The following is an 11,063-nucleotide window of genomic DNA, read 5'->3' as shown; positions in this document are numbered from 1 at the left end:
CCGTCCGGTTGGCCGTTTTATTTTCCGGCTGTGTGGGCTCTAAGGCCTCATCGTCGAATTCAGGTAATACCTTGTGCTTTGGATAGCTCTTTGTGTGGTAACTTCCACTATACTTTTCTTCGTTGTCGAGCACTTTGTTCCACCTGCTGTTGAGCGTATTTTGTGTGGCCTTAAGCCTTTGCTTCTGCTTTTTCAGACTCCTCGATGTGGCAATAAGCCTTATGCGGAGGTTCTCTTTTTCCAAGTGCCTTTCCGGGATGATGTGTGCATCTTCGTCCGGACTATTTTTCTCCTCAGAGGGGGATTGGTGAGGTTTATCCGTGGCGTCGCCGTGTTCGGACATCGGATCCATGTGGTCATCGTTTCCTCTGGAGTCGACTGGAGTGTTATTTTCTCTTGCGATGTTATCGCTGTTTTTGTTATGGCGGGACTTAGAGCGGCGCCGCTGACGTCGGCGCTTGGTTTGCTTCTTGGATGGGTCATTCTCTGCTGTCTCGTCGCCATTGCCTTCTTTAGGTGTATCCACCATGTATATGTCATGTGATGAAGTGGCTGTCCAGCGCCCTGTGGGCACTGGTTCCTGTTCGTCTCCTGCATCGTCGTCCATACCGTCGATGTCTTCGGAGTCGAAGTCGAGCATGTCGGTTAAATCGTCGATAGTGGCTACTAAGTGGGTGGTGGGTGGGGAGCGAATTTTTTCGTCGTCCGCATCCCGTTCTAGCCGGACATAATCCGGCCAAGGTTCTCCTAACAAGGAGAGAGATCTTAATGAATTTAGCACATCACCGAAAGGCGAGTGCTGGAAGATATCCGTGGAGGTAAACTCCATGATCGGTACCCAATCGGATTCGATGGGCGCGGATGCAGGCGGTTCGGAGCCTGTGGCCGAGGACGAATCCAACGGTTCGGCAACACGGCTCTCGTAGGGGGTGAAGTCAGTATCCGGCTCTATCGCCACTGAGAGTGCTGCCTCCATGGCGGGGTCTATTCCCCCGTCCTTGGATGGCGCAATCTACTCCGAATTGAGGGCCGGATTAGTTGCAGATGCGATCTCCCGAACATTGTCCAACGACAGAGTTACGTCATGCTCGTCGTGATTGTGCGGCGCACCTGTCATGAGCTCGAATCCGTCGAAGATCAAGTCTCTGCGGATGTCGGCAGTGTAGTTGAAGTTTCCAAACCTGACCTGATGGCCAGGGGCGTAGCTCTTGATCTGCTCCAGATGGCCAAGCGAGTTGGCCCGTGGTGCGAAGCCGCCGAATACGAAGATCTATCCGATGAGGAAAACCTCACCCTAGACCGCATCGCTACCGATGATTGAAGGAGCCATCAAGCCTTTACGGTGAGTCGGTGACGGCACAGTGGAACTCTCAATGAAAGCACCAATGTCGGTGTCAAAACCGGCGGATCTCGGGTAGGGGGTCCCGAACTGTGCGTCTAAGGCGGATGGTAACAGGAGGCAGGGGACACGATGTTTACCCAGGTTCGGGCCCTCTTGATGGAGGTAATACCCTACGTCCTGCTTGATTGATCTTGGTGATATGACTATTACAAGAGTTGATCTACCACGAGATCGTAGAGGCTAAACCCTAGAAGGTAGCCTATGGTATGTTTGTTGTTGTCCTACGGACTAAACCCTCCGGTTTATATAAACACCGGAGGGGGCTAGGGTTACACAGAGTCAGTTACAAGGGAGGAGATCTACATATCCGTATTGCCAAGCTTGCCTTCCACGCCAAGGAAAGTCTCGTCCGGACATGGGATGAAGTCTTCAATCTGGTATCTTCATAGTCCAACAGTCTGGCTAAAGGATATAGTCCGGCTGTCCGGAGACCCCCTAATCCAGGACTCCCTCATTGGGTGCTATTTATGCTTATGTACGGATACAAGAACAAAAGAGTTTGTAAAAGTTTTTCTTTATCACTTTCAGTTTGTCAACTGAATTGCTTGAGGACTAGCAATGAGTTAAGCTTGGGAGAGTTGATACGTCTCCATCGTCTACTTTTTCAAACACTTTTGCTCTTGTTTTGGACTCTAATTTGCGTGATTTGAATGAAACTAACCCGAACTGACGCAATTTTTAGCAGAACTACCATGGTGTTGTTTTTTGTGCAGAAATAAAAGTTCTCGGAATCAGACAGAACTTTTTGGAGATTTTTTATGGAATATATGAAAAATATTGGAACGGAGATCCACCAAAGGGGGGCCACCTATTGCCTATAAGGCAATAGGGTGCGCCCACCCCTAGGGCCCACATGTTACCTTGTGGGGCCCACGAGGCTCCGCCGACCCTAATTTCAACTCCATAGATACCGTCTTCCCGAGAGAAAAAAACAAGAGAAGAAGTTTCATCGCTTTTACGAAATGAAGCCGCTGCCACCTCCTGTTCTTCATCGGGAGGGCTGATCTGGAGTCCGTACGGGGCTCCAGAGAGGGGGGTTCATCGCGATCATCATCATCAACCCTTCTCCATCAACAACTTCATGATGCTGACTACAGGGAGTGAGTAATTCCTTCGTAGGCTTGCTAGACGATGATGGAGTTGGATGAGATTTGTCATGTAATCGATTCAATTTGTTAGGGCTTGATCCCTAGTATCCACTATGTTCTGAGATTGATGTTTCTATGACTTTGCTATGCTTAATGCTTATCACTAGGGCCCGAGTGCCATGATTTCAGATATGAACCCTTTATGTTTTCATGAATATATTTGAGTTCTTGATCCTATCTACTAGTTATATGCACTTATTATTGTTCTGATCTGTAAACCCCAAAGTGACAATAGTTGGGATACTCTCCGGGGATGGCTATAATTCGAGGAGTTCATGTATTGACCATGTGTTAATGCTTTGTTCCGGTTCTCTATTAAAAGGAGGCCTTAATATCCCTTAGTTTCCCTTTGGACCCCACTGCCATGGGAGGGTAGGACAAAAGATGGCATACAAACTTATTATAAGCACATATGACTATATACGGAATACATGCCTACATTACATTGATGAATCGGACCTATTGTATATTGCTCTAGGTTGTGACTGTTACATGATAAATATCATCCAACACAAATATCCATTGCTGATCCAATGCCTACGCTTTTCTTATAATGATCTTTGCTAAGTTAATTTCGTTGTTGTTGTTGTTGTTACAATCACTACAAAGCCGCTACTGTTACTGTTCCTGTTACTATTTCTAGTATTATACCATTGCTATCAAACTATCATACTATTGTGCTACTAAATACTTTGCTGCAGATATTTAGTTCTCCAGGTGTGGTTGAATTGACAACTCAAGTGCTAATACTCATAAATATTCTTTGGCTCCCCTTGTGTCGAATCAATAAATTTGGGTGAAATTTCACCCTCGAAGACTGTCGCGATCCCCTATACTTGTGGGTTATCAATGCTCCCCTCATGTGGATTGGTTAATTATAGGAGATTTCAACTACAATAGGTACCCTGAAGATAGAAATGGAGTTGGAGGCAGTTTTAATGACATGATGAACTTTAACTCAACCATCGGTGAATTAAGCTTGAGTGAGATTCCACTCAAAATAGAAAGCTCACTTGGAGCAATATGCAAGAGGTACCCTTAGTAGAAAAGTTGGATTAGTGTTTTCTTCTGAATCCTGGATGTTAAATTACCCCAATACTTATGCTTCTACTCTTGCTAAACCCGTATCTAACCATGTGCCTTGTGTCATTCATGTGGGATCCAACATTCCCAAAGCTAATATTTTCATATTTAATTATTTTTTTAAAATTCCTAGAATTCAGAGATGTGGTCAAAAAATTTGGGATCAAGAGGTGTCTATGACTTCTAATGCCAAAAGGATTACTGTTAACTTTAAAAGGCTCGAAAAGGGGCTAGAGATTTGGGCTAAGAACTTCTCAAATTTAGCACATTACATCAGTAATTCAAATGATTTGATCCTTGTTTGGGACATTTTAGGAACTCAGGCCCTTAAGCACTAAAGAGTGGAATGGAAGGAACATTGTCAAAAAGCATATGGGTAACCTTTTGGAATATCAAAGTGCTTATTGGAAGCGAAGAGAAACCATAAGATGGGTTAAATCTAGTGATGGTAACACAAAATTCTTCCAAGCAAAAGCAAGAATCAAATACAAAAATAATTATATTCCTATGCTCTTGGATGAAAACCAAGCTGAACATTCCGATCATCAAGCCAAAGTTGCAATCCCATGGAGAACCTTTAAAGATAGACTTGGCACTTCTTCTCCAACTTCCAATTTCTTTCACCTGCCAAGCTTACTTCAGAACAATGATCAGATTAATCAATTGGAAGAACCTTTTTCAAACGTAGAGATAGATAGGATGATTAAAAATATGCCCTCTAGCAAAGCCCCTAGTCCTAATGGATTTAATGGTGCATTTATAAAGGCTTATTTGGGATGGATATCATATCTAATGATTTTTATGAGCTCATTCAAGATTTCTACTGCGGAGATATTGATCTCAAGCTTATTAATAGCTCCTTCATCACTCTTACCAGAAGAAGGACAATCTTCTCCTTCCTAGTGACTTTAGGCATATTTCTTTGCTCAACTGCACAATCGGAATCGTCACAAAGTTATTGGCAAACAGGCTGCAGAAAATCATTCTCCAGTTGGTGCACATATATCAATATGTTTTTTAGGAAAAGATCAATCCAAGATTGTCTGGCTTGGGCCTTTGAATACATACATCAGTGAAAGCAGCGAAAGCAAGAAATAATTATTTTAGCGCTTGACTTTGAGAAGGCCTTTGATGTGATTGAGCATGAGACTCTTTTTCAAATTCTGAAAGGAAAAAGCTTTGGTGATATATGGATCAAGTGGATGAGCATGGTCCATAGCACATGCTTCTCATCTGTATTGCTTAATGGGGTTCCAGGAAAACAACTTCACTGTAAAAGAGGGGTTAGACAAGGGTACCCTCTCTCCCCTCTTATTTTTGTTCTAGTCGCTGATCTTTTGCAAACCATTCTTAATGAAGCAACGAATGCCAATTTGATTCAGGTACCCCATTTACCACATTCCAACCAAGATTTTCCAGTGATTCAGTATGCAGAGGACACCATCTTGATCATGCGAGTAGAGGAACCTCAAATTCTTCAACTCAATAATCTTCTGACTCATTTTTCTGCTCAAACTAGTCTGAAGATTAACTGTAGAAAATTAGTTTTGCTTCCATTGAATGTGCCCGATGAAATCCGAACAGAATTCTTGATCTTCTGGGACGCAAGCTGGGTAACTTTCCACTCACATATCTGGGCCTCCTCTAAGAGATGGAAGATTGAAAAATGAAGGTTTTAGTCCTATTTTGTCAAGTAATAGAGCGAAGGTTGGTCGGATGCTCCACAATGCTATCATATGATGGAAGACTACAACTTATTAAATTTGTGTTCTCTTTCATGCCTATTTTCTTCATGTGTGCTTTAGCCCTACCTGCTGGTGTCATTGAGCAAATAAACAAATACTTCATACACTTCGTTTGGAGGAAATATGGACAAGAAAACTCTGGGCAAACTTTAATAGCCTGGAACACAATACACAAGCCTAAAAGTCGGGGTGGGATTGGTATCCTAGATGTGGTTGTCCACAATAAAGCTCTCTTGATGAAAACCCTTAAAAAAATTCTTCAATAAAGAAAGTCTTCCTTGGGTGCAACTAATTTGGGACAAATACTACTCCGAGGAATTTCTGGTGAGAGGATGGTGGATTCTAGCTAGTGGAAGGCACACCTCAAACTATTCTAGCATATGGTTAACAGTGCTGACATTTATGTCTTCTTCCACACCCCTCTCTTAGCTCAAGCTTTTGCTCAGCTGAATGAGCTTCAACTGTTGCTTTCTCAACACACCAATTGGCAGAATCAAGATAGGTGGATATGCTCTGAATAAGACTACTCTTCCATCTTAGTGTACAATACTATGATAGATGGAGTGGAAGCACACAAGATCTTCAAATGGCTCTGGAATGTGCTGACAGGATTAGGCATACGATATTTTTCTAGCTACTGCTTCATGATAGGGTCAACACAAAAAACTCCTAAGAGGAAAACCATGCACTTGGACTGCTATGACTTTGTTATTTTGCATGAGGGTGCTGAAGAACCCGCTCTTCATCTTTTTTGGGACTGTCTTTTTCCTCAGGACTGTTGGGCCTCTATAATCACCTATAGGCAAAGAGGAACTTATACGTATGATGAGATTTTACTAGCCCATCAGAAATTTCCCAAGGCCTTGGAGATGGATATAATTATTCTAGGGTGCTGGAACTTATGGATTCTAAGAAATGGCAAGATTTTCAGGAAGTTCCTTGCAGAAATTCCTGGAAATTCTTGCTCAATAAGGACATGACCCTTCTAATTCACAGTTTCAAAATTAAGCATGAACAGGCCCTCAAGGATTGGATTATTTCCAATCTGGGATGATGTTTCACTCTAGTTGATCAAATCTATGGGGATACCTAGATCAGGAATTGGATAGGATCTGCCGCTTTTTCCTTTTTCTTTCTTTCTTTCCTTGGCTACTTTTTACATATTACTCATTTAAATTTAGTAGAAAATATGTGCTTAAAAAAATTCCAGAATGTTTCCATCCATGTGTTCTACGGCTTATATATGTATTCTTAATTTATACGGCTTATCATATGACAGCTCTCTGTACAACAACTCGGGTGGCCAAAAAAAGTCACAACTGACGGGAGATCCAAGAAAAAGAAAGGAGACATGTATGTGTCCACGTAATAAAGTTGACGTATGTACAGGATACATGATTCAAGCAGCAGCCTGGAAGTCCCCAAAGTCAAACTCATCATCCACGCTTCCTTGTTTGCTCTTCTCTGCTGCGGCTGGTTGATTACGAGGAGCAGCTTCTGCTCTAGCTTCCACGATATCATCCAGTGCTTCTTCTTGTGAAGGAAATTCTGCTTTGAAAGGAGCGGCGGCGTCCCCGGCATCGCCGGTGCCTGGTTGTTCCTGGGAAGGAAATTCTGCTTTGAAAGGGGAAATGGCAACTCCAGAATCAGTTGGAGACACGGGTGAGGGTGGAGGTGGCGGGAGTTTGAGGGACACTGTGGCCTCCTTGGTGTTTGCTTTTTCATTGAACGACAGCTTGTTCAGACCTTGCTCGAAAAATGCAGATTTTGTCTTGCTGGCACTTTCTTTCTGCATAACAGACCCAAAAATCAGGGGCATGTTACGTGAAGAACATGAGAAATACAAAGCAATTCAAGTGCTTATCAAAGGCATGCATACAAATTTATTACTGTAGCATAATACACTTTAGTCAACTAATTTTGCCGCATGAACGAAAATATTCTTAACTATAGCTTAGTAAGGTTCAGTTTTTTCTCAAGTTCTTACGTGACAGCAGCTCAAACTGATATATCCCCGAACATGCAAGGGTATATGATGTTCTCAAATGCCATTGGAGGAACCTTGAAGATGCACTAGACTGTGTTTTCTAGGTCAAGATAAGAAGATTACCCCAATTCAATAAATCCCATGCATGACCGGAAACGGAGGTTGCACACAGAATAATTGTGCATCTTAAAGTGGAAAATACTAGTTAAGCATAAAAAATCATATATGCTACTCCCTCTGATCCAAAAAAAGTGTCGTGCCTTTAGTTCAGCTTCAGTTCAAATTTGAACTAAAGCCACTTTTTTTGGATCGGAGGGAGTAATTTTTAAGACACTTAAAAATAATCCCATGACCAAGCTTTAATTCATTTCTCCTGGAATAAGAAGTCAATGAAAACTTACATTTTTTAGTTGGAGAACTAAAGTTTCCCCTTCTTTGAGGCTATAATCCACTGATGACGTATTCTCATAGTGCTGCACCATCTCTTCAGCGGTCTTCTTCTTGTTTAGATATCTTTGATAATGTAAGAGAACAACAGATTATATGAACAACTTATTGTACAACTCTAATACCATACACCAATATATTTAGAAATAATAAAGAAACAGGAAAGAAGAAGAAAAGTGACTGGCCAAGAAATATTTCATATAACTTTAAAAGAAATATTTTTGTCAACTGGAAGTGCATTCAAAGTTCTGAGCATTGCTCAGTGACCTGACTGGATTCATGTAATAGACCAACTTAGTATTAAAATTGTTGTTTCAAAACAATAATATATTGTGCTAAGCAGACATTACTTTTTGATCTAATGGAATTCCACATATATAGTCTCTGGTCGTGGACTGACTTGCATGGGAAACATTCATGTGACAATCCAAATTACAGGCAACATATTGTGTTTCAAGATAAGATAAAAGGATACTTCATATGGTCATGTAGAGCAGCTTGGAAGTCATATGCTTCAGTTCTTTCACGGAAGCCTAACCCTATAAAAGCATGACGCTGACGCCCATCTGCAGTGCATAGTAAGAATTGTCATGCTTCTATATACGAACCATTGCAAGAAATGGTGCTAACCAGATCAAGTAATATGCTCAGCACCTCAATACTACTTGTCAAATACCATGCTCACCATCTCAACACAACTTAACAAACACTATGCTCACCAGCTCGACACTAAGTATCAAATACTATGGCAAACGGCTAAACTCAGCAGTAAGTAGAATGTCAGTGCAAATGCAAGATCTTATAACTCGAGGAAAAGACAAGTTATCACCTATATTCTCTTCAACGCGAAGTACAAAATATCTGCAAGCAATAAGAATCGTTTCAGGTTCTGCTAATAGAGTATTTGCGGTGTCTAACCCAGAATGGAACTGCAAAGGCACACATTTCATTATACAATTAGACTGCCCTGTGGCAGCAATATATACCGACCTGCTGCTATCAATTACAGCTTCCACCGGATGTGGTTCGCCTTCTCTCAGAAATGCCCTGGCATACAGCTCACCTGAAATGAGCAAGAGAAATTAAGAAGTCAGGATTACAAACGCTACAAAGGAATGGCCAGCAGTAACAAAATTACTGTACCAGTGCTCTTGTCTTCCAGTTTGATGACACATTCTTCCCCCTTGCTGGCAACCTTAAGTGCCCCTTCCCAAGCCCATTTGTTGACATTCCACTCATCAGCCCTAGATGTCACTAATGTAAGATCATTTTCAATAAATTGCGGAAGGCATGATATGGTCTGAGGAGTGGATTAATCCTATGGTGGGGTAGTCCATGATATATGTAGGATTTCCTTCCTAGTCTTTTTTTCAATTATCACGTTCGTATAAGCAATGACGCGGTTGCGAACTGGTGATACATTCAAACCAAATAGAAGATAAGTTCAATCCATCACTCGAACCGGACACCAAAAAGGACGAACAGGCAATCGTGAAGCAAAATAGTGCATTAGCTTTGCAATCAAGTTTGCAAATGCGAAAAAAATGCTGAAACAAGGCCTGCAACCTTTAGCTAATTGTGATTTTCCTGGTCTATTTAGCTACTAACGCTATTCAACCTGACAGTCAACAGATACAAATCCTAACAAACCGTTATCAGATTCTTCAACGAACTAAGAGGAGCAGAACCTGTAAGAGGCGGCCGTCTTCCTAGGAGGTATCTGCACACAAAAAGGCCCCAAAACGTCAGGCCGTCGGCAACACATTCATGCACAGCAAGCGCTCGATGAATCCCCATCACTAGATTGTCACAGAAACCAAAGAGAATTAGGACGAATACCAGATAGACGTAGCACTCGGCGACCTGGAACAGCACGAGCTCCACCGCCTCGGGCTCGGTCTCCGCCTGCGGCTGCTCGCTGCCGCTCGCCATGGCGCCGGCCGCCGAATCAAGGTAGGGGTATAGACCTCTCTTTGCAGGGGAGGAGCGAATCGGGTGCGGGGGTGATTTGGGAGGGATCGGGTGGGATAAGCAGTGGTTGGATCCGAGCTCCGAATGTGGCGACACGGAGTGTGAAGAGGAGGGATCCTTTGGGTTGGGAGGTGAGAGGGGAGAGACTGAGGAGGACGAGGAATGTAGGAAGGAGAAGGGAAGGTGTTGAGAGTTGTCCTTGTCGACCGGCGCCAGCCCTGGCCGGTCACCTCCCTGCCCCTTAGATGAGAGGGTGCGGGGCCGTCTGATCCTCCCCTCTCCCACGCCTATCACGGTGGTAACCACCCTTATAGAATAGGATTATCATAGGAATAGAAATTTTATAGAAAATGAGATGGCATGTATCTCAAATCTTATGAGTAGGAATAGGAAATAAGATGTCATTTGGTTGACATCAAAGGAATTTTTCCATTAAGTCTAGGCTCATTTTTATTTTCCTATGAAAAGTGAAGGATAGGAACCAATCCTATATAGGAATAGGAATCCATTCCTATAAACCAAAAGGCTCTAAAGGAAAAAATCCTATAAGAATCGTATCCTCTAAAATTCTTATGAAATTCTTCCAAACCAAAGGAGGCCTTAGCTCGATGTTTGTCATCGTCATCAACTGCCGCCAAACCCCACCGCATTTCGCCACTGCTGTTTGCCGCCGCCTATCGAGCAGCACGCCTCACAAATTTGCCGCGGCACGGATGGTCACTAGCCACCAGTCTCGGCTATACTCATTGCGTCGACTGTCTTGCTCTGCACCGACCGCCCTCCTCCGCATCGCGTGTCCCGATGAGGAAAAAATTGATCGCCATTGAAGCAGCATCAACTCGCCCTCGCAAAAATCGGCACCGGTTATCGACGGGATCAGGACGGGGGTACCCCTTGGGCCTCCCCAAAGGAGCCATCGAGGGCCCTCCGTGAGGTCAACCTGATGGGCCATGGGAAGTGCTCGGGGGAACTCCCTCTTTTCCGAGAGAGGAGGTCCCGCATCCCAGCGTGTCTGGTCGTGCCCAAGTGGCTAGGAAAGATGATCTGACATAAGAGGGGCATACCTCGGCAAGGACCATGACATGAAAAGCTAGGGCATGGGCATGTACCGCCCTCTACGAGAAGGTATGGATTAAAGTGATGTGAAGGGGGTAGGTAAAAATGTAGCTGTCGATGTCACGGTATAGGTGGTATCGATGAATGTAAAATCATGCATAACTTGTGTACTGTTTGATCTAACCGTTGGGAACCCATCGGTTATGGGTACGAGTAAAGTTTTA

General features: G+C 43.2%; 1 protein-coding gene across 1 annotated transcript; it reads right to left on the bottom strand.

Moving 5' to 3' along the window:
• Window positions 1-6,604: 6,604 nt before the first annotated feature.
• Window positions 6,605-10,010, bottom strand: LOC119268374 (uncharacterized protein At1g03900-like). Its single transcript, XM_037549991.1, has 8 exons — window positions 9,652-10,010; window positions 9,501-9,532; window positions 8,956-9,056; window positions 8,803-8,875; window positions 8,642-8,673; window positions 8,288-8,378; window positions 7,767-7,878; window positions 6,605-7,167 (listed from the first exon to the last, which is right to left on the bottom strand). Exons 1-8 carry the CDS (start codon window positions 9,742-9,744, stop codon window positions 6,778-6,780), a joined length of 924 nt encoding a protein of 307 aa, XP_037405888.1. The 5' UTR covers window positions 9,745-10,010; the 3' UTR covers window positions 6,605-6,777.
• Between the last annotated feature and the right edge of the window lie 1,053 nt (window positions 10,011-11,063).

The sequence above is a fragment of the Triticum dicoccoides genome, chromosome 3A (assembly GCF_002162155.2).
Source record: "Triticum dicoccoides isolate Atlit2015 ecotype Zavitan chromosome 3A, WEW_v2.0, whole genome shotgun sequence".
Lineage (NCBI taxonomy): Eukaryota > Viridiplantae > Streptophyta > Magnoliopsida > Poales > Poaceae > Triticum > Triticum dicoccoides.
Note: the sequence above shows the minus strand (reverse complement) of the source record. Positions and strands in the feature narration are given on the sequence as shown.

What these genes read in the sequence shown, in the direction of transcription:
- LOC119268374 (XM_037549991.1), bottom strand. Translation starts at nt 9,744, where the DNA reads ATGGCGAGCGGCAGCGAGCAGCCGCAGGCGGAGACCGAGCCCGAGGCG. An exon ending in GCTGTAATTGATAGCAGCAG is followed by an intron (nt 8,674 to 8,802) that starts GTCGGTATATAT and finishes TATTGCTTGCAG; the next exon opens with ATATTTTGTACTTCGCGTTG. An exon ending in GCTCTACATGACCATATGAA is followed by an intron (nt 7,879 to 8,287) that starts GTATCCTTTTAT and finishes ACATTATCAAAG; the next exon opens with ATATCTAAACAAGAAGAAGA.